Consider the following 24758-nt stretch of genomic DNA (forward strand, 5'->3'; position numbering starts at 1 on the left):
GTTTAATGGTTTTAGGCTAAGAGCTTTCCATGGCTAAGTGCATCTGGCTAAGTGCTTTCCATGCTGCAGTCTGTAGATTGTTTAATCTGCTGCATCCCTATAAATGGATTTCTACGAGATGAATACTTTAAAAAAAAACTGCTTTATTAACTGCTAAAACTGCTATTAAAACTAATAATCTACTTGACCTTGATTTTATGTCTTCAGAGTATGATAACATTTTTGTTTCTCTCCCTCTTCTAACGCAACTAACCATTTTTTCTACAAAGATTCTAAAAATGCCCATTAAGGAGTACGTTCTGGGAGGAACAACTCCAGTAATGAGTAGTCTTGAGCTTTTATGCTCATCTCTATTGCTCAGTCTATTGTCTCAATTGCTCAGCAATCTAGGAAAAGTGATGGTAAACTATTTTGGTTTTTTAACTTTCGGTTTTATGTATATGTGTTTTTGACACAAAATATCATATTTAGTCGAAATTGTGTCACTACATATTATTTGTACATTACCTTTTTTTTAACCTTTCGCTTCCGGCTGGTACAACGGTACAACTGATGATTCAGAATAGTAGGTGCTATCAGGAGCCGTAGACAAAAGGCTAAATCAACTATATTTACCCTTTGACGCAGATGGGACACCGATGTCCCTATTATAATTTTTTTTTGACGCTCTATTTATGAGCAAAAACATATTTGTTCTTTGTTTAATTATAAAAAAACATTCTTATAGTAACTAAAAAAATTTGTTAGATTATCGGAATAATATTTGCACTAAAATATAAAATTTAAAATAAAAAGTAGTTTGAAAGAAAAACTTTTTTTCTTTCATTTTCACAAATTTATCAATAATTGATTCTGCAAATTAAAGAAATCTTAATGATGAATAACTGTTTCTGTTAGATCAAAATAACAGCAAGTAAGTGCAAATTTTAACACTTATTGTTTAAAAGTGAGCCGCGCTTGGAAGATTTTACCTTTGGTGCCGAAATATACACCCTTGTTTCATGCTGTATTTCGTAACCATAAATTATAAAAATGACAAATGTAATGTTTTTCACTTATTTTGATCTAAATAAGTACAAAATAATGAAAAAAGTATTAAAATTATATATGCTAATATATGCTTATATATGCTAATATGTGCTTAATAAAACGTCTCCTGATGCTAATATGTGCTTAATAAAAATACTGCGCTACTTAAAAGATTAAACTTACTGTCAAGTAACACAAGTATATATTAGCATCAGTAAGTACCAGTATCAGTAATTAGTAAAAACCAGTGAATAAATTCAATTAATTTCTACCACTGACTCAGTAAACAAGAATTTTTGAGAAGTAGCGTGCTGAAAAGGATAACGAAATATCATTTATGCCTTCCTGAATTCCATTAAAACTCTAACTATTCTATCTATAAATTATTTTCAGCTCTCACTAGATTCTAGTCTTAACATTTTACAGGGCCTTTTTAATCTTCCATTTCTGTGGAGATTTGCCTAAATTATTGAAATAAATTATATGATTTATTTATTTAGAATTTTTCTAATATTTTTAAGAACAAACAACTTAAAATTTTTACCATTATTTTATTTTCAAATTCATATTATTGCTTAAATTTTATTAAGGATTTTATCAGGCTTGGGACTTACAAAGTAGAAATTATGAGTATAACGCTCCCGCTTAAATCATCTGCTAAACATGTTTAGTATAATTCCATGAATTTGTTTTTTCTGAATAGTTTTTTTGCACGTGACTCTTGTATAAAGACCACTGAATTGAAGAACCATGAGTAGGTTACAGTTATTTTCAATATACGTCAAAAACAATAAATTTATTTTTCGAATTTTCAGTAGTAAAAATAATTTTAATAATTTCTTTAAATTTTATAATTATAAAACAGAGCAAAATTTTTTTTTTTAAATGCAATTTGCATGGTGCCCCTTCGAATATTTGTGCTAGGTAGTCTTAAAGGTAGGCAAATGCCCCATTTGCCCACCTTTATGACGGTTTTGGTAAGCTGTAACATTAAAATTTATTCAATTAATGTACAAAACTTCCCAGACTTATATTTTTTTAAATTAACCCTTTTTTTCCAGAGCATTTCTTGGACACAGAGTACGACAAAGCGAAGAAGGGTCACGACAAAACAAATGGTGTAAAGGAACATGAAAGTCACAACGATCACGATACGCATGAAAACAAAAAATTACACGCTGAAGAAAATAGCGGGAAACACAAAACTGATACTGGAGGATCCATTGGAAAAGAAGTAGTCGACGGTGAAGGAGTCATTTTAGGTTTGTGTGATACCGTGGTGCTGCCATCTATTGCAATTAAAATAATATAATTTGTAACGCGATACTGATTTGGAATATTGTGAACAGTAATGTTAACAGAGCGAAACATATCCTTGCAAATTTACATTTATTGAGCTATATTGTGGAAAGTTGAGGAACATGACAGCATTCCTTTTTAAATCACGAAGGCTATTAAAATTTAACTTGTACTATAAATATTATAACGAGCAGAAAAACTTAAGGTGTTATATAAAAAAAAAAATTAAAATCATGCGCTTATTTTGCTGAATGATTCATAATACGAAAGTTAATACTTTTTTTATTCAATGCGTTGTGCATGTCTTTAACTTTCAATTTTTGTAAACAAGATGGGCATATTGATGCAGTATTTGATTCAAACTTTATATGCTTTAACATTTGAATTTTGATGTAGTAAATTTGATTTAAAATTTGAACTGAAAAAGAGTTTTATGAACTGAAGCTTTATCGAAACGCACGCACGTAAAAAGGTTTAGAAACCTATAAGAAGTTGTCTATAGTTGACTAAGAAATTATCTGTTTTCTATTTACGAAATCGGTACGAAAGTGGAGATGAAGGAGGAAAATTCTAAACATGCTTTTCTTATTTTTTTTATTTATTTATTATTATTATTATTATTTTTTTTTTTGGTCTTTTTTTTAATCCTCTGTCTTTACTGAATTTTCACAAATAAACTGGTGGTGGATATTTACTCTTTTCGACAGTATCTTTCAATTCATGCAAAATACAAGACCGCCAATCAGAATTTGAGCTGTAAATGTGGGATATTTCTAGGTTCCCTTTTAATTTTTTCTGACAATATTTTAGCAACACAGATGTGGAATCAGCAATTTCTGAAAACCATTTTAACAATCTTGTCTGCTTTTAGATTTATTTATTTATTTATATTTTTGTGCAACTAACGTTTAACGAATATTTCAGCATCATCCAAGTGGAGTTTTATTAGTTTAAACTGTAATGAAATTCTAATTTTTTTTTAAAGCTAAATTTATATTATTTACTCAAAACTACAAATCGTACAGCTTTATTGCTTTAAATCGAAGTCTGAATGTTTTCTCATTAGTTTTGGTAATTTAGAAATGTTTAAAAAGATCTATTTATGAGAGAAAAAAACAACAATTATTATCTTCTTCGTCTTTCAAATCAAGTTAATGTTTTAAATTTATTAAAATACAAGGGGAATCCACCTTCAGCTTTCCTCACCACCCCACATGATTTCTCAACAATAATTTTCGTTCCTTTAAAAACTTTTTACTGTAAAATTAAAGATTATTCACTTACAAAAGCCCAAATGCTTTGTAGCAATAATATAGAATTGGTAACACAGGTTTAGTTTCCGAATGTCTTGAAATAGAACTCAAATTTAATTTTGTTCGGTTACTTAAGCAACTTCGTCTACAAAGTTGCTTTTAGAAATTCTTATTTATTTATTAATGTCTGTAAAAACTCGTTAAGGGTTTTTCGTCAGCGCGATTATTTTTAGTAATAGAGTGAAAAGTTATTCGTAATTTCGCTCTGAAATTTTCAATAATTATTCATTATTTTAATGGACTGGACAAATTTTTTCATAAAATTTACATTTAAGTAAATGTAACTTAATAATGAGTAAATGAGAAGGAAATATAACTATTTACTATTTAAAAAATGCAAAACCGTGACAAAATATTTTAATATAACGCAAATCTAACGCGATTACTTTTTGATCTAATAAGTGAACAACACTTCTACTTTTAAGACATATAGTTTTTTTTCCCTTCATATTTCTTTAGTCAAGATAGAGCAGAAAAAATTACAGTAAATTAAGACATGAATAAATAACGCGAACTAAATTTAAGAACAACCCACTCTGACGTCATCACGACGTTGTTTCTAAAAGTTTATCCCAGTTCCATGGGTCCTTACCCCCTCTAGCCAAACTCAAAAGCAACAGTTAGTTAATAAAATAGATTTGAATAGTTGATGCTCTACGGTCATAATTCATCGTCCCTTTCATACTTTCGTTTATTTCTGTACGATTCTACCATAAACGATAATGCTTATAGCATAAAATAATTCTCTGAGTGTGGTTAGTTTTTAAGTTGTATTTTTTTTTTTTTTTTTGCTACACTCCAATAAAAAAAATTTTAAGTAAAGAAATGATTGCGTGGATTTATGTTAGTGATTATAATTTTAATTCTGTGCGCATGAGTAAAACGTAAGATTTCTCTATTGAGTTCCAAATCTTTTATTTCAGATTTCAATTTCATTATGTGTAAAAAGTATTTATGTGATATTCTTATTTTCTTAAGTTTATTTATTTTATAATATAATAAATTATACTATTACGAGACAAAAGAAATATATATATATATTAATAACGCTTTCTGGAATTTATTCCTTAGTTTAAAAGGAGGAATGGTGCAAATCATCCATATAAATATGTATTTTATCCAACATCGAAATAAATTAAAGAACCTGAAAAATGGAGATAAATTAAAATATTTAAAATAAGCCTTTTCTTCTTCTTTTTTTGTAAAATGTATTTTGCTTTCATTAACACACGACATTTTTAAAGGATTAACATCTAAGTATTTTATAGAACAAAATAAAACAAATAGCCAAACGATTACAAAGAACTTCATAAATTCATTTAAAAATTTATAAAAGAAAACGATAAACTCTTCATTCTAACTAATAGCTAAGATTTGATGTGGCGTGGCACGGCGCTGAAGCAGTATCCAGGGTTTTAGTGATATTATTTTGCTGATAAAGAAAAAGAAAAAGAAGAAAAAACGCGTCGCCTCCTTATATTACTTTTTTATATATATTTCTCTATGTCTGTGATAAATAATTTACAGGTATTTGCCGGTAAAAAACACCTTAATAACTTTTATAAATTTCATGCTGATGACAACCTAAGAAATATAGAAATTCATTAAAAAAAACATTATCATACCATGTGATTTATCTTTCCAATCAATACTCAAGGAACGGTCATTATTTTCAAAATATATTTATGTGCACAGATTTCTTTGCGGTTTGATTACGAACTTGTTTTTAATGTATTTATCAGAAAAGGATACTTTGTTTGACGTATTCTGCTGCACATTTATTTGGATTTTACGACATGATAAGAAATATCAATAGAGTAACAGTCGTGAAAGAAAATTTCGGCTAGCATTGAAAGTAATACATGAAAGTATTAAGTTTCACATTTTGTTTTCAGTAAAATTCTGCCTCATTATAAATATGCATGCACTTAGTTCGTATATTGGTTAACTGCCGCATTTTATCTCCATTTCACTTTCAAAAGAAAATTCCTCAATAATGTTCAGTGTAGATTTTATCAAATAATCCAATATTGAAAAGAAAAGAAAAATTGTAGCACATTTTCCGTCTTTGCAATATAACAGGAAAGAGCTTAAGTTCATCCGATTTTCTTCTTTCTTCTTCTGTTGAAAGTTCTTTTAATCAGGTTATAAAAATAAACTCAGTAACTGTAATTCATTCTCTATTAAATTTTAATTAATTACAAATATACTTGTTACGATCCATATTGAATCTACTCCGATTTATAAAATGGGCTTAAAAGTTTCATTTTACAATTTAATACTATAATTAAAAAATATTTTTGTTAATTAGATACAACAAAAACATGCTTTGCTTATCAACTAAAAATTATAAAATATTTATGGTTAATATTTCTTCTTTTGTGCTCTAAACATATTTAATTAAAACAATAACATACTTAAATAGAGAATGATTTTTCTTGTTATCAAATTTAAATGTTTTTTAAAAAAATAAAATTTTAGTCAAAATTTTATGATTTAGTAGATCTTAATTAAATTAATGTAATTGTAAATGAAAATTTCTGATGTAAACTTGTAAATAGTAAAAAAAATTTAAGAAAAAAATTACGTAATATATTAGATATTTTTGAAGGAATATTTTCTTTTGCTGTATTCCCACAAAGAAAATTTCTGTGGATGTCCTTACTGAAAGTAATATAAAATACCAGAACAGGGAATAAGGCATATTTGTAGTCAAATATTAATAGAATCAACCAATCAAGGTTACTGCAAGCAATCTAAATGATGTATTGCCTTTTTTGCTCATCTTCTTTTGGCAACAGTTGTCTTCGTAATTTTGAAAACATCAATAGAAGTGTCCTTTTCTTTTTTCGTCGAAGTTTGTCTTATGTTATAATCTTTATTAAAATATATCCTTTTCTCAAAATGATCTGTTTATTTACAATTATAATTTAATTTCAGCACTTACTATCTTCTCCGGTTGCTAAGCAACGATCGTGTCTGAGTAGAAATTGCTTGTATAAACAGGGTTGAGTACTCTATGATTTGATTTAATTATAAAATCGTTCTTTTTTACAGAGGCTCATCCTCATTATAGACCTCCTATAGACGTCCACTATCCTGACGGTCATCATCAGGTTCTGCACAATAACAAGGCTCTCCATCACCTGAATGAAGACTCTCGCGCACTTAAAGAAGACAGTGAATCTTCCAAATTGCACCACAGTGAGGAATCGAAAGGTCACAGAGAACACAACAGTGAGAGGGATCACCAGTCCGAACAAAAGGACAGTGGTTACCTGGACAAGGACAAGGGACGAAGGAAAGAGGGTTATAGAGAGAGAGGATACAAGATCACTGCAGAAAGGGAATATTTCCTGAATGGTGATTATTTTTAACTTCATTTATTGTATTACCAGATTAAAAGCTTTATTTGCTTCAAAAATTGATAAATAGGAAATAACATGCTTCAAGCTCCTTAAAAATAGGCTCCCATTTTTAAGATTCCAAAAGTGGCGCTTGTAAACGGCACGCCCTTTGTAAAACGCAAAACTGCAGAATTGTGCTTTCACAGTTCGCCCCGTTGGAGAAATGACAGATCTATCTCCCTCTCTGAGCCGTGATGGCTCAGGGGATGGAGCGTTCGCCTTCCAATAAGGTGAACCGGGTTCGAATCCGAGAGATGACTATTTGATGCGAATTTCGCATCGGGCTTGCACCGATCGCACTGCTAACGTAAAATATCCTCAGTGGCAGACGGATCATGGGTTAAAGTCCTCTTGCCGTCAGGCTAATAGTGGGAGGTTCTCGAGGTTTTCCTCTCCATGTAACGCAAATGTGGATTAGTTCCATCATAAAGTTCTCCACGAAGGCAAATTTCTCCCAATACTTGATCCAGGAGTTCCCTTTTCTTCTGGATTGTGTTCAAAATTACCAGACTATAGAGTTGAACATTAGTAGTCATAAACCTAAAACAAAATTGGGCTGGCTGCTCAACGACGGTTATAAAAGATTCTCCTCGTTGAAGATTTCTGGTGTTGAGTTAATTTTATCTAAAACAACAACGATTCTTCCAACGAGAACTTCACCCGAGTCCACAGGCGTATCGCAAACTAAGGATTTAAAATCTCCCTTCAAAAATAAACCCAATGACTTGTGGCCACAGGTTATCAACGATTTACATCTCGATTTGGAATGTAAACTTATGCTATATGGCAAATACTTTTTTTCTATATTCTCTACTGTGAGAATTGATAGCAAAAGTAAATCAAGTCACTAAACAATAGGAATTACCTTTGGTGGAATATCACCAATTTTATGACAATGGTAAGTAAGAAAAGAACCACCTACTCAGCGTGGAGGAGGCAGATATAGGTAATGTTGAAAATTAGCACCAAACCCTTATATTTACACCCACTATCAATTCTTGATGAGCAGAGTGATGAATGCTATATACCTCTCTCATTTTAAAAAATTATTCTAGTGTCAACTCTCATTTTAGTGTCAAACTGGATAATTAATATCAGTCATTACTGAACATCGTATATCCAATATTTGTTTTGAAAACTTTGTTTTATTTTTCTGTCATATATTAAGAGCAGTCAATATTGAACACCCTATAACCAATCTTTGTTTTAAAAACTATTTTTTTAGACGCTCATCACGACAAGGGACAATCCACCCACACGAGTGGGCATAAGTTGAAAGATGAAGAAGGTGCAGCCCACGGCCACAAAGAGGGGGAAAGGGACAGAGGCTTCATCAAGGAGGAAAAACAAGAGGAGGCTCATGATGCAGCTTACGACCACAAAGACAAGAGATACTACGATGGTGAAGCGAACAAAGATGGTTTCTCTGCTGAGAAATCAGCATCTTCGTCTTCTGGGGAGAAGAAAGAAAAAGAGGAAGTTATCCCTCTGGTAAGCATGGTACCAGATGAATCTTTACCGTTTATTCCTCTCGTCGGTTTAGACGGTCGGTTTAGTTGATATCAGGTCTTCACGTAGAAGAGAAAGATTGCGATCGTTGGGGAGGAAACTATTTCCATCACTTTATCGTATCTTGAATGATTAGCTTTCAGCTCATAGGCATAGGTATTGAGTAAGATGCAAGGAAGCATTCTCAAAGTAAACCAATACAACCTGTCGAATATTTGCAGGCGTGTACAGGCTATAGTTTTGGTCAAAATTACAAATAAAAATGTTGAAGAACGACATTTTCTTAAAAATAATGAGCTAGGGATTGCTGAATTTTCTTGTATTTAAATACTTAACCTCTTTTTAAAAATTATTTTGAGTCTTCAATGTTTTGGAACGAGAATATCCTCGAAATCTTGTGCTGAAATTCTTAATGAACTAAAGTAGCTTTAAATCATTATTTTATATTCATAATTTGTGTGTTCTGAAGTTTTTAGTTTATTTCTTTAATATTTTCAATCCACTTAGTTAATATGATTAACTTTTTTAATGATTTAAGACGAAAGGAGTTAAAAAAATCCTGCTCTTAAATACTTAATCTAATTCATTTATAGTTTCTTAGAGTTTTTCTACTTAAGTCTTTAATGTTTAGAAATAAGAATGACCAGAAATCTTGCACTTAAGTTATATATTTTTTGTCATTAATAACTTAAAACTAAAGTAGCCAGGAATCCAATTTTTTCTTTTATACTTTAATGATGAATTCTTTGATTACTATCCACTTCTTTTATTTTTGTCAGAACTTGTTGAAGTTGAAATCGTTATCAACTGTATTTTTCATCACAACCTATTTTATTTGTTTTACTTCAAAGCGAACTAATTGGTTGGAAAAGCTAAGCAATAATTGTTTTCTGTTTTAAATTTGTTCTTAGTAATTGCTGACTATTTGGTGCTTAAGAATTTCCTTTGTGTAAAATATATGTTTTATTGATGAAACTAATTTATTCAATAAAATGTGTTAATGTAATATAATGTGTTAATGTAATATAGAAAATGAGATTTTTAGATGTTTTTAGAAATAAATCAATTTAAATTTATCTGCATGGCTTTTATTTATAAAACCAATTCACTTGACACACACAAAAATGTACTGAATATGGAAACAAACTAAAAACTATGAAAAGCTTACATCAATTTTTGATGAAAGATATTTACTAAACAAATTGTTAAAATGCTTACATATTTTTTTCGAAATTCGATTTTTACCTTTTAATGCTTGCTGGCTTATACAAAAAAATGCTTACAATTCGTCTTAAAGCTTAAACTTTGAAATCAGAATACGTTTTGTTAATTTAAAATTTAGCATTAGAAAAAGCAGCTCTATAAAGATAGTGATAATAAGAATCTCAATTCTGATTATCAGAATTATTAGTCATTCTTACAACATTTAATATTTTTTTAGAAATTATTTTCATTGAAAAGGTATTAAAAATCATTTTTAGCAAAGCATATGAATTAATAAAATTTTAGAAACTGAGAAATTAAAATTTTGTAATGTAAATTTATGAATCAAACTAACTGAATTTTATTACTATTATTACTTAATATTTCATCTTTTTTACAGGCTCCACCTCTAGTAAACTACGTAGAAGAATACCCACACCATGTACAGCCATATCCTTTACCTCCCATTGCTTATGCACCATCAAACGATGGTGCTCAGCCTGTCTTAGCTTATCCGCCTGAAGATCTGAAACGGAAGAACAAACAACAAGCTTCTCACACAAGGCCTCAGTCCTACTATGATAGCCAAACAGGTAAAGAGAAGGATAATTTCAAGACCCCACATAAACCTCAACCACCCCTTGGTGGTTTTGATGACGAGCGACAGAATGCTGGTTATGTTGGACACGCTTCTTACAAGAGGAGACAGCCCAGCCCTCTAGTGGCAGCAATCAAAGAAAACATAAGAAACAATGTTCACGCAGAGCCACCAAGTTATTCCAAAACTGAGAAAACCTCGAGCGAAGAAAACTCTGTTCGATTCCCAGATAAGAATAATGACCAATCCAATTATAAAGACAACGTGAAAGAAGAGGGCAGCCAAGAAGTTGTGTTTCCCAAAAAAGAAGATGCATATTCGGATTTTAACCCTAAGTATGAAAATGAAAAAGCCTACACAGATACTCCATTAAAATATGACAGAGTGTACACAGATTCGCCTCCAAGATACGCAAAGGAAAAGGCTTACACAGAATCTCCTCCAAGATATGGAAAAGAAAAGGTATACCCAGAATCTCCTCCGAGGTATGGAAAAGAAAATGCCTACTCTAACCCATCTGCGACCCAAGATGGGAATAAAGAAAGCAATCCGTTGGTGTACACCTACTCGCAAACAGGAGAGGCACAGTCCAGTTTACCTAAGGATCCTCGATATCTTCCAGAAAACGATAGAACCACAGCGAAATTGCAAAGTCCGGATCCGACTGTGAACAAACCCCTCACTGTGAGTTCGCATTTACCAATAGTCAGGCAAACTTCTCATCGGTTTACAGACCCAAGAACAGTGTACTTGCAAGGAGCTCAAAATGCTAACAAGCTTATCAACACTCATCATAATGTGTATCCTCACGCTCAAGGCGATTCATTACCAACAGTTGGTGATCTTATCGACGAACTAACTCGTCACAGTGACGCACCAGAAAATCAACCATATTCTCAAGAACAGAACATAAACACGAATGGAAACACTCAATCAGCATTTGCCGATCTTCAGCGTATTTATAAACTGAACAGAGACGCGAATCAGCCGACCCGGCTCACACCTGCTCAGAGGGCACAGCAACAGCAGCTTCTTCTAACACAACAAGGAGTTAGATCAAACACTTATCCTCAAAATCCACACCAGCAAATTCCGCATGGAACACACGTTTTGCATTTCCATAATCCTCAAGATATTCCAAGAACTGGATCGGCTTTGGATCACCATCAGCAGCAAACATCACCACCTTTTAGCCCAGTTGTCCTTTTGTCTTCTGGGCCTTCAGCTCAAACGAAGAATCAGGCTGTTGATGTATGGTACACTAGGCCTAGAAATTGATAAACAAATGATTAATGATTACAAACCTTGATGTTAACCCATTAGTGCCTAAGATTTATTTCTCGTATCTCTTTTTTTATGTGATATAGTGCAAGATACTTACAGTTTGTCCAGCGGAAAACTAACCAATTTCAATATTAAAAATATCGGGAACAAAAGACGATAGAGGAATTAATCAAATATTATGTTTATTGTGAAAGCTACAAGAATTTTATACTGAAATTTTGGAATTTAATTACAAAGGTTGCCGATGGATGGCGCTGCGAGCCATAAATAACCAGAGCCACAAGTTTTAGCGTTAAAAGCTAAAAGAAGGTTGTTGTACCTGATTAGGAAGTTTAAACTATGTATTCTATTGAACATCGTGGTGCTAAAATATCTCAACTTAGATTATAGTTTTGCGGCATTTTTATTCTTTTCAAGAAATCTGTACAGTATACAGTTCCATCTATTGGCAACTTTCGTAACCAAATTTCGAAATTTCATCATGAAAACTTTACAGCATTTAGAATAAATATGTCGCTTGTTTTATTCCTCTATACCATTTTTTTCCCGAGAATTTTTATTTTTTCAGATTAATCAGTCTTCCTCTGGACACCTTATAGTGCAAATTTTTCTTCTTTCTTTTTACTTAAGTATAAAATCTATCCAATACCTTCCTTTTTTTTTTTTAAAGTTAAGTAGTAGCAATATGAAGTTTTTTTTAATAATATAAACGAAAATCCGTTACTATCTTTTTGATAGTACTTATTTTCCCATCACAGTAAATCCAGGCATTAATGGGTTCGTACAATGAACTTCTGCTTTAACGAATATCTTGAATGCCCAGTAATCGAAATAGTAAAATGTAACTGAATTTACTAAAAATATTAGCAAATTCTAAAACTTGACTCTTTTTCAAAATTGATGANAAGAAAAATATAGAAGATAAATCAGCTATTGGGGAAATTCTAACTGGCCTAATTAAGCGCTTCAGAGGAATACGAAAAGAACAATACACAGTGGTCTCGTGCTCACCTGCGCTGACACTCTATTGTTAAATCTGGGTTCGAACTGGTGAACTCTATAGTAATCCAGACATTAAGAATCTAGTACTCTTCAGATTCTAGGAATGATCTATTTTAATTACCACGGAAGGAAAAAAAATACTTATATTTATCTATTTATTGTTACACATACTCATACAGGCTTGTGTGCTCGATACAAGGAACTATATATATATATATATACAATACAATACAATATAAACTTTCAAAAATATAGAAAAAGAGCCAAATTGATTTTCCAAAATTCGGTTGTTTTTTAAGAGTTGCAACGTTTTAATGGTGAATTGCATAATGCGTAGGGAATATGAATTTATAATTGCCTTCTAGATTAAAACTTTTTTTTTTAAACAAAAAATCTATTTTATCTTATCAACATGTAATTAAAATTCAATATCGCAAACGTATTGTGTGAGAAAATTAAATTCTCTAACATTTCTATACTTGAACGTCTTAAAAACTTCACAAATTCAGTTTTCTAAAATAAAAGAAATAATTAACTTTTGAAACTGGCATGAATTTCTAAAATGAAGATATACAGAGTGCCCAGCAATCTTCACCTTTCATATACGTTTCTATAATCCTTCTCAAAAAAGAAGTAAAAAAAAGCAATAGAAGTCGAAAATGCGTTTTTAAGCGTGAACAAAATAAAAACTTTATTCATAAGCTGGCAAATCATAATCGAGGAAGGTGAGATTAAAAGCAACATGCTCTGTTTGATTGCCCGACAAAGCTAACAGGGGAGACTAGGGAAGTGTGACTCGCCAATTTTGAAATAAAGTAGTGAGATGTATGCCTTATGAGGAATAATTTTAGGGGACAACATTCGTTTCGGCCCATAGAAGGTCCTGCGAGAGATAAAAAATAATTCAATATATAGAAAAATCGGTATTTTATTACTTCAAAGCAGACTATTAGTTATTGTAATTATCTCATACTCCTATTAATTTTGTGGTACTTTCACGTACTATATAATGCATATTTATTGTCAAAATTGATTTCGAAAATTTTAGATATCTGTATTTTTTCAGAAAAACCTGTTAGGTTAATTTTTAAAAAAAAAATTGGAATCAAATTTTTGTAAATTTTTTTTTTTTTCAAAAAATTTTCCAAACTAATTGGAGTATGTGATTGCAAATTAATTAATCAACCAATTAATTGCAAATTAATTGGAGTATGAGATAATTACAATAATTAATAGTCTGCATTGAAGTAATAAAATACCGATTTTTCTATATATTGAATTATTTTTTATCTCTCATAGGACCTTCTATGGGCCGAAACGAATGTTGCCCCCTAAAATTATTCCTCATAAGGCATACATCTCACTACTTTATTTCAAAATTGGAGAGTCACACTTCCCTAGTCTCCCTTGTAAGTGGTGGTGAAAAGGTTAATATTCTAAATGCTATAGTTTCTTCGGACAACCAAACTCTTTTTTAATGTTTTTAATCCTTCAAATAAGGATAAGTCAAATTTTTGAAATTTTTTTTTTGAAACAACATTAATTTGCATCCCAGAACTAAAAACTTTTTGACTTAATTCTTGTGAAAGGTTTTTGTGTATACATAAAACTATTCCATTCCATTACCCAGAATTCAATGGAATATAATATTACAAATTCAAAATGAAAATCAGGTTAAACTATCAACACTGTATCAATGGAACTAGATTTAAAATAACAACGTCACAGAAAAAAAATTAATTAAAAAACAGTGATTAAAGATTCGTGTGTTCTGTTTTCTCATTCTAAAGTTCGAATTTCTTAAAATATTTCTGACGCATTATTTTAAAGAAGAAAAGATCAATTTACGGTTAAAGTTCAATGAAGAGTCACATTTCAAAAAATAATAGGACAAGAAAATTAAATATTGAAAGAATAAGTTTTAAGTATTTAACTATAACTTGTTCGTTCAAGTGGCATCAGTTTTCAAATATTCGTTATAGCCAGGTTCATTATAACGGGGATTTAAAATACTATTATATTCAGTTACAATTAAAGTCTTGGACCAACCAAGCTATTTTAAGAACATTTGCCATACTCGTTCGAAATTTTATTGCTTTCATGTTTTATTAGTCCGATTATTACTTTTTGTGTATAAAATGCAGCAAGTAAGTGCATTTGTTCTTTTAATTATTTTATTTATTCTGATTCTATTTTGAGTTTTCTCAAGCTAAGTTCCTTTGTACTGTTTCTTCTGTAAAATTGTGATTGTAATAAACTTATTACTACATAGAACAGTGTTTAATTCTTTGAAAAGCAACAAGTTCAGCACCGGAAATAACGACCTCCTGGGACAAATTTAAAATCCAGCGACTTTTAACGACTCTTTCTCTCTCTTGGAGATTTTTCTATCGATTGTAGTTGGTCCCAATTATAATGCAAGCTTTTATTTCTTCTAGAATTAGTTACCTGAACTAAAACAGAAGGCAAGAATCTGTGTCTTTTTATTTAAGAAAATGCCGAACCGGAGAGATGACAAATTAATACGGAGATGATGAATTGGAGATTAATCGTTCTTTGGTTCAGGTCGAAATTATGATATGTTCATTATTGATAAAAATAGAAATATATTAATTTCATAATCAGCATTTTGGTTTGCTTATTCACGTCACCCTAGACTTACACTGATGGTGCCTACTTGGTGCTTTCAGGTGCCTACTTTTAATCCTGGTGTAAATGGGATGATTTGTTTATAAAAGACTTTTATATGAGATGATTTACATGTGAGATGATTTATTTATGAGATGATTTATATATGAAATTGTCGCTTTTGGTGCGGCAAGTATCTGTCGCAATCTGTAGTATCATGTACTTTGCAGAGTGGGTTTGGGTTGAATTTTTTCTATATGCCAAAGTGATATAAGCGTCCACCTGCTGCCAATGAGGTGAACCGGGTTCGAATCCCAGCGGTTACTGGTCGATACGAAATATCCTCAGTGCTAAACGGATCATGGGTTAAAGTCCCCGTGACGTCAGGCTAACCATGGGCGGTTTCCGTGGTTTTCCTCGCCACGTTACGCAGATGCGAGTTAGTTCCATCAAAAAAATCCTCCACAAAGGCAAAATTTCTCCTAATATTTGATCATGGAGTTGCCTTGTCGTCTGGATTGGGTTCAAAATTACAAGGCTACGGAGTTGAACATTGATAGCTCTAAACTCAAATTTGGTTTGGCAGTTCAACGGCAATTATATATACATTATACTAATGTGAAATTGAATGACAGATAGAACAAATTATGAAGAGATATTACAAAGAAAAATATAGAAGATAAATCAGCTATTGGGGAAATTCTAACTGGCCTAATTAAGCGCTTCAGAGGAATACGAAAAGAACAATACACAGTGGTCTCGTGCTCACCTGCGCTGACACTCTATTGTTAAATCTGGGTTCGAACTGGTGAACTCTATAGTAATCCAGACATTAAGAATCTAGTACTCTTCAGATTCTAGGAATGATCTATTTTAATTACCACGGAAGGAAAAAAATACTTATATTTATCTATTTATTGTTACACATACTCATGCAGGCTTGTGTGCTCGCTACAAGGAACGATTTATAAGTCCTTGTCAAGATGAAGATGTCAAGACAGATGACACAAATTAGAGAAGGACATCACTCAGATACATCCAGGGTTACGGCAGAATTCGAATACAGCTTGACAATGGGCTATTGGCAACGGACTGGGGAAACATTCCTGAAGATGATCCAAAGACATGTCAACACAATTTTAATCCTCTGCAGAGGAAATGACACCCCCTTTCGTAGCCCGACGACATACGCGCGAAATCGAGTCCTTGACGGTACAACAGTTTAACGAGGACCAATAGAACGCACCCTTTGTTCGTTCGCAAGCTGATCAAAGTAGTCACCCACCGGCTCACCGACAGAAGCCAGGGATGTTATATTTCGGTGATCTATTGGGAACCGTGTCTTACTTTCAGTCCACTGGGGAACAGTTAGATAATCAAATGGGTCTTACTTAAATCAAGCTCTTGTATGCTATTCGCCTGTCAGCTTAAACAGTTTTAATTTCGGGGCACGAGCCAGCAACCTTGTCTGTCTTAATCAGGAGTCTTAGTTTACTAGTTGAACCAATAATTTATAACAATTACCTTTTACCATCTTAAATTTGGCAGAAATAGTCAACCGGAAGCTTTTATTAGTAATTGAACTAATTTGGAGTTAATTTGAAAGGAAAATAAAAACTTTTTCGTTTTAGTTTTTGAATTTACTGTTCGAATTTTATGTGCTAATTGTAAAGACGACTAGCCCACTTTGATTTTAGACGATGAAACTTCAGTACAGTAAGTAAAATTAAACTATTTTGATTGCATTTAACGCCAAATCACAAAATGAATGCAACGTTGATTGCTTTTGATTCTCTCTTTTTTTTAAGTATACGTCATTTGTTTACTTTCAAATCAATTTATAAAATGAAAAAATATAGTATTAAAGACAATAATGGCTAACATGCATCCTGGCATTTAAAAATAAACAGTTTATGTGTGTACATGTACATCGAACAAAAAAAAGTGTTTACACTTGAAGAGCTCAGGACTTTATAATGATAAGAAACGTTTTCAAATTATTCTGAGCGGCGTTTTCAAAGAATGTTACAGTTCAGAAACATTTTATTATAAACAGTAGTTTTTATTGAAAAAGTTCATTAATCTTAGAAAACAAGTAATTAACAGAAACTAGAGCATTTTTTTTTTAATTTTATAGCAAAAAGTTTTTATTTTGTTCAACTTTCAATGTTTTTCGCTGTAATTATACCAATGTTTAGATTGATTTTAAAGGTTTCTACTCTAATTTTAAATTTTTTATTCGTTAGTAATAAATTACAGAACCTCAATTTTATCTATTTTTTCTTAAAAAAGTAAAAATGGTGGTGCTGAAAAATCAGAAAGCACTGTATAACAGCATATAATTGTAAAATTAATTTTTTTTAAATCTTATTATGACGTTAATACATTTTTAAAGGTGTCAATTTTAAGAATATTAATATAGAATCTCGCTGCTTACCAAGACATCATTATTCTTAAATATATAATAATCTGATAAAAGAGAATTTTCACTCACAAATTTCATATAATGTAGCTCAATATCTCCCATTGATAATTTGTACTTCGTTAATGTATTTGATACATGGTCATTTTTAAGTTTTTTTGCAACTTTAGTTTTATTAGTTCATTTTATTCAAGATTTATTTTTAAGATTGTTTGAAATTAATTTCAAAACAAATTCTAAGTTGGTACATATTAATAACAAGGCTGCGAATGAAAAAAGTGTATGTAAATAATAATACAAATTATTCTATACAAACTACATAGATGAGTATTCAATAAATATATTTTTATTTGTACAGACAAAGGGGAAATTATTTATTTTTACGCATTAGATTCATTGCTATAAAGACATAGACTACTTTAAGAAATTATTTCTTGTAATTTTTATCAGAACTACGTTTTTATTAATTAACTTTCGTTTTACTACCGATGGAATCTTACAATCAACATTTCAACCACTTTCAGACTAGCTAGAATGCTCAGATTTTAGCTGCTTATTGATGGTAATGCAAGTTTGATTCGTTTTTTGACTTACATTGCCCAATCAAAAATTTATTGTTAATCAAAACTCGGACCACTATAAGACTAGCAAGAGCACTCAAATTCTAACTAAACCTCTGAGTTTAATTATACTCTTTGAAAATAGGTGTCTCAAGGTTACGAAATTTCCCCACTCTTTACACTTCTCCCTTAAACGTTACTATGGTGACGACAAATTCTGCTTTTTCACTACTCCAATACATTTTAACAAAGCTTTTGAAATGTACTGGTGGTAGGAAAGAGCAAGATTTACTAAAGTCATGCCAACGGAGGGTAAAAGTGTAGGGAATGGGGAAATTGCGTAACCATGAGAAGCTTATTCTATTTAAAAGAAAGCATAGAAAGCAAATTTGAATCGTTTCTTGATCACTGTAAGCGGAATTTATTGTCTTATTACCAAATAAGAAATACCGTCGATAGAAATCTCGACCAACTATCGATTAGATAAAATGGAATTTATTCGAAAGTTTTGTGGCTTTATGTTTGAATGTGATCATCAAATAGAATCTATTGTCCATCGAAATTTCGTCCATTTTCGGACAAGTTAGATCAGTGTTTCTCAACCCGATTTGATCGAAGGACTTGCAAAATATTTTAGGGTTTTATGGAGGACCACTAAGGTTAGTAATTAGAATTATTGATGTAACTTTTGTGGCACATTTGTTGACCAGTTTGTTTATGAACATTCACACACTCTCTGAAATAAAAAAATATTTTGAGCCTAATGCTCTTTTAATATAAATATAAGTTACATTAATTCTAATACAAATATAATTATCCTGTTCGCGTACAGTTTTGAAACAATAAAAAAATGCGGAGAATGAGAAACAATGAGCTAGATGACTCAAATTTATACTGGAGCTCTATATCTAGTAGACGATACAAGTCACAATTTAGGCTTAAATTCAATTGTTTTCTAAATGTTGCATGTTGAACTGGTGCTGCAAGCTTTGGTACTTTTCGGTTAGATGGGTGCAAGCAAATTCAACATTTTTTTTAAATTCTTTATTTTTTTTAAAAAATGTCCTTCGTTATAAATAAATAAATAATTTAAGAAAATAGTTGAACTTACGTGCGTCTGGCTGATAGAAAAGTACCAAATATTTTGCCATTTTACCACTTTTCGAAATTTTAAAAACCAACAGGCATACAGCTAAAATAAAAAAGATAATAAAATCATGCAAAAATTTTTTAAAGTCTATATTTTCAATGTTTTAAGACTACATTTTTAAAGTGGACTAAGAAGACTTTCATGAGATCAAAAATAAAATTCGACTGACATGGGGTTGGTTAGTGGTTAGTATCTTCACCAAAAAATCTTCCCATCAACGGTTTATGAAATTGATGCATCTCACATTTTCAATCTGACAAAAAATTATTTCGTCAACTTAATGACATAATTTTTGAAATTTTTATTTTTCTATCAAATTATTTCTCTTTTTTCATATTCAAATTAAAAATTGTTTCAGTTGTCCGGAGATATACATCCGAAGTGGAACTCCTTAAAGATGAGCAATGCCCTCTGGGCATTTCCATCACTGGTAGATATTTTTATTTATTTATTTAATTTTTAATTTTATATCCCTGTAAGATTAAAAAGAAATTTTACATCGTCTACCTACGAATAGTGACCGGAAAAATGTTTTTTTTCGTAGTGAACTACAACTATTTTATTACAAATGTAGTTAACCACAGCTATTTTATACTTTAAAAATCATAACGAATTGACGTATTATGGATTACAAATTGATTTCAAAATATAGTCACTCTAAATAACTACTTTTAGAAGTTTTTTTTTCTCACTAATGAACTACTTTTTTTTAACTTCAATTTTTGTTAAGAATTTAAAAAATAAATTAAGATTGATGTAAAAATTTCTACATTATTTGTTTTGAATGAAGAAATTGCCTAATTTAAGCACAAAAAATTAAAAAAAAATTTATTATTCTAAAAGGCATTTTTTTACGAATTCTTTCTTTCATGCTTTTCTTGAAAGTGATATTTTATTCAAAACATTCGTGAAAATTATCAAATATTTATAAATATGCTAAAGTGTTCAAAACACCTTAATTTCCCCTAAAAATTAAGAATTCACCCAGAAAAAACGGACTACCTGATGATCCGAACGTGTTTCTTTAAACTTAATGGAAACTCAACAAGAAGTAATGAAATAAAACTGAAGTTATCTAATAAACCATGGGAAAATTGTGCTAAATTCTAAATATCATAGGTCAAATAATACTGTATGTAAAGTTAATCTTTCTTTTAGTGAGTGGAATTTCTAATAAATATTATGGTAAAATCTAAAAGTATAAAACCGTTGCAGAATGTACAAAAAAAATACTGGTTCTGTATATATGTGTAGTAAGGAGATACTAAGGTATTCATTAAAAGCCTGTTACCACAGCACTTATATTAGGCATCTATGTTGGTATAATATGTTCACATTACCACAGCACCTGTAACGGCAATACTGGTAGTTTTGAGCCATGATGGCTCAGGGCATTTGATGGTTCGCCATGTATTTGACGTTTTGATGGTTCGATGATGAGCTATGATGGTTCGCCTTCCAATGAGGTGAGCCGGGTTCGAATCCCAGCGATGGCTGGTCGATACCAATTCCGCATCCGGCTTGCACCTACCACAGTGCTAACGTTAAATATCCACATTTGTTGACGGAACATGGGTTAGAGTCCCCTTGCCGTCAGACTAACCATGGGAGGTTTTCGTGGATTTCTTTTCCATGTAACGCAAATGCCAGTTAGTTCCACTAAAAACTCCTCCACAAAATCAAAAATCCCTTGTCTTCTGGATTGGGTTCAAAATCACTAAGCTACGGAGTTAAAAAAAATTAACTGACAGACACAACATTAACAAGAGTAAAATTATTAAATAAATTTGAAGATTGAAACTAAGTGTTTTTTTTAGAATAAAAAACGGTGAAAATAATTATATTTTGTCTGACCTCAAGCGAAAACTTCCAACTTATTAACTTCTAGCGTGATCGAAAACTACCTCCCCTCCATCCCTTTCGAAAGTAATCCCTCCCACGCTTTCTCTTTTAGGTCAAACTTCTTTTTTTCCTTTTAAAAAAAAATAAGAAAGGAAAAAATCTTGAATTTTTTAAAAATTCATTTTATTATTTTAACATTAAGAAGACAATTTCTTAAATTTCTTGAAATGCCTCTTAACATATTTTATACACTAAGCTTTCTCATTATAAAAATCTATTGTTTGCTTTATTGAAGATAGTAATTGAAATAAAAACTTCTAAGATTGAACGATTAGTTACAAAGCTATTTTTATTGCATAGTATAAACTATAAATGAATAGATTATTGGTTGCCTGAATTGAAGCATCACACACTTAAAAATGACTCATTTCTAAATTAGAACTATTAAATGAGAAGTTAAGGATTGCTTAATTCGAGCTGTCACTTAAAAACCTATTATTTTCTTCATTAGAACTATATTTAAGATGCTATTTTCTTTTTGATTTATGCCATTTCTTAAGAAGCTATTAATTGCTTAATTTAAAATGTTGCAAATTATTAGTATTATTAATTACTTTAAGAATCACAGCAAGTGTTTTTAAATATTTTAGGAAATCATAAGGAGAGACCCACCATAACAAACATCAAACATGGAAGTGTTGCCCAGAAGTAAGTTTTCCAAAATTTTGACGAAAAATTCATTCCTCTCATTTTTAATAGTATAACATTTATTACCCGATTTTATGACCTGAGTTAGAGATTAAATTTTACGAGTGTAAGATTTTTTTTAATAATATTATACCTACCAACTTACACGGTCGTTGAAAAAGATTTTACAAAGACGTCATAAAACGGAAATTAAATTTGGAAAAATTTCCTACAAATTGCATTATTTAAACATTTAAGAACAAACCTAGCCTGGTCTGGTCTTTTCGGTGTAGCTGGGGTCCTTAGGCCAAAATAGCCCTTTTCCCATTCATCTTGTATTAGAGATTATAAAAAAAAACATGGCTGGAATGCATGACTGGAAGCACAAATGGCACAATGTAAGGTAGAAAAGAGAAAATGGCACTTTGCCAGGGTATTAATTAGCTATAAACATGAAAATACAGTAATAATTATATACAACAAAATAAATGGAAATTATTTACAAAGATATTTATAAAATTATTAAGAGTTGAGAAAGCAAGTTGATCATAAACATAAGTTAAATTAAAATCAAAAATATTTACAAAAAAATAAATCACAAATGAGCCAATCAATAAAGAAGCGGAAAGTTATGTTAATAGCGATAGTAAAATTAAAATAATTAAATTGTGTTAGTTTGAGTACCTTTGTTGAAGTAGGGACCGGAACACCGCGCCTGGTTGCTCCCTACACTGAAATTAAAAGGATTAGTCTCCCTCTGATCTGACCAACACTTTCAACAAACCTAGCCAACGAATGGATCTTATATACATATTTTTTAAATTATTTTTTATCGTGGTAGGTAAAAAATTGGCTTTGGAACTGCTTAATTCAAGAATTATTACATCAAAATGTTTAGGTTGGTACGGCTAAGAAAATTATTTCTCAACAGCCTACAGTGGGCCAGCATCCAAGGTTTCATGGCCAAAATTAGTATTTCGATAAAAATTTGCTTCAAAATTCGGGGTTTTTTTGTGCAGGCAAATTGAATTTATTTCTGAAATAAAAATTTAAAAGTTACACTTAAAAAATTTTTTTTAACATATTTTTCATTACATTGTACTCTTGTCGGTCCAAAAAGTAAATTATAATGTTTGGAATGATTGTGAATACTAAATTTGGGCTATATTAAAACTGCCTATACATATTTTAGCTGAAATTTAATTTTTAACTTTTGGTTTATAGTTGGCTTTGCTCCATTTATCTGCCTGTGCTTAAATGCATACTCTTTTTTTTATTTAAAGTGGTTGAAAAATTCATGCTTTCATATTTTTTCGATTTAATTAATTTTATTTAAAATTCATTTGATCACCATAGTGCGGAGTGCAAAAATAACGGACCACCTTGAGCAACTTTTGATCTAACAATCGGATCATCTTGTTCTAGGGCTCAAACTTAAACTAAGGGGGTGACCTCGAATATGTTAATTAGTTAGTGCATACGATATTTTAAATTATGAAATCAGACCCAAAAAATTTTTTTTTTCTGAATAAAAATGTCCTTCTCTACGGATTTGGATTTTTGACCCCAAAATATAGGGAGTAGCATTAAACTTGGAAATATGGAATTGAATTTTAAAATCGAAATGGGTCGAATAGTTACTTCCTAAGAAATTAAATTTTAAAGAAGTCGTATATTTAAAATTCGATTTCTCAGGAACTATTCAACTGATTTTGTTCAACTTTTATATTTTTCCTTGTAAAATTACATTCTTTAAAATGATGTAAAAAATTTTAAACCTTACAGTTCAAAATTTTTTCGACTATATTTAATGAAATAAAATAAAAAATAATAAATATTTACTAAAATTAACTTCTTGTGTGGAATTATCTTTGGATAAACGAATTTCATAATTGCGTTCAAAAGTTATTTAATTCGCTTAAAAAGTTCACGAGATATGGCGAAATGCGCAAAAAGTAAAATTAACGTTAAGAGGTTCAAACTTTGGATCGCTCTACTGATCAAACTATGGGAACCATAGCTCACAGATTGTTACTACCTAATTGCTGGTATTTTGGGGGTCAAAAATCCGTTGAAAAAAAAGGTATGTTTATTCCGAAAAAGTACGTTTTTGTGTCTGATTTAAATATCACCCATAAACTAATTAATTAGAATATTTTGAGGTCACCTCCTCGAGCCATTAAGATTTAGCCCCTTGAACGTGAAAATCAGATCATTAGATCAAAAGTTATTCAGGTCCGTTTTTGTTTTGTTTTTTCGCACTGAAGACATAAAACATGCTTATTGAAATATTTCTAATCACTCAATGTGGGTTATCAGTTCTGATGAAATTTCAAAAATATGCTCACAATTATTAATGTAATAATAATTTCCCCACCACAGCTCCTATAAAATTGCAAATTTCAGCATTGATGTACAATTTTTTTTCTGCCACTACTTATTTTCCTCCTGGCTAACTTTCCTCTCCATTGACACAGAAATTTGACATTTGTTTTGCAATTTTGAATCATGACTTTCAATTTTTCTTTAACTTATTAGATTATGTGTGTCTTAGAATTATTATGAAACTTTTTTGAACAAAAGAAATTGGTAAATTCCACGGACAACAATGGAAAACTGTGTCAGGCCGTTATGTTTTCATGTTGTGTAGAGAAATAAAAATATTTCAATTGTTCATACACCGAAGAGCCATTACATTATGACATCTAAAACAATGGTTTCTCGCCCTGGAACAATGCTTTCGTGGGGCACATTAGAACCCATAATCCTCATAGAACAATCCCTGACGTCTGTTAGCTACTTGAACATAGTTGCAGACCAGGTTC

The 24758-nt window shown here is 30.9% G+C and overlaps 2 protein-coding genes across 3 annotated transcripts in view; both read left to right on the plus strand.

The window, feature by feature from the left end:
• Window positions 1-11762, plus strand: part of LOC107443548 (sarcoplasmic reticulum histidine-rich calcium-binding protein-like) — a 50409-nt gene extending 38647 nt beyond the window's left edge. The window contains exons 5-8 of the mRNA XM_043045635.2: window positions 2091-2291; window positions 6699-7004; window positions 8274-8539; window positions 10161-11762. Coding sequence (XP_042901569.1) covers window positions 2091-2291; window positions 6699-7004; window positions 8274-8539; window positions 10161-11636 — 2249 coding nt within the window. The 3' untranslated portion in view covers window positions 11637-11762. The remainder of the gene's footprint in view (window positions 1-2090; window positions 2292-6698; window positions 7005-8273; window positions 8540-10160) is intronic.
• A 5080-nt stretch (window positions 11763-16842) lies between these two features.
• Window positions 16843-24758, plus strand: part of LOC107443547 (uncharacterized) — a 32792-nt gene continuing 24876 nt past the window's right edge. Inside the window, exons 1-3 of one of the 2 annotated variants that reach the window (XM_071177352.1) lie at window positions 16843-16988; window positions 19763-19834; window positions 21897-21954. In XM_071177352.1, coding sequence (XP_071033453.1) covers window positions 16973-16988; window positions 19763-19834; window positions 21897-21954 — 146 coding nt within the window. In that variant the 5' untranslated portion in view covers window positions 16843-16972. The remainder of the gene's footprint in view (window positions 16989-19762; window positions 19835-21896; window positions 21955-24758) is intronic. The other variant, XM_071177353.1, reaches the window with a different exon arrangement.

The sequence above is a fragment of the Parasteatoda tepidariorum genome, chromosome 2, assembly GCF_043381705.1.
Source record: "Parasteatoda tepidariorum isolate YZ-2023 chromosome 2, CAS_Ptep_4.0, whole genome shotgun sequence".
In the NCBI taxonomy this organism is placed as follows: domain Eukaryota; kingdom Metazoa; phylum Arthropoda; class Arachnida; order Araneae; family Theridiidae; genus Parasteatoda; species Parasteatoda tepidariorum.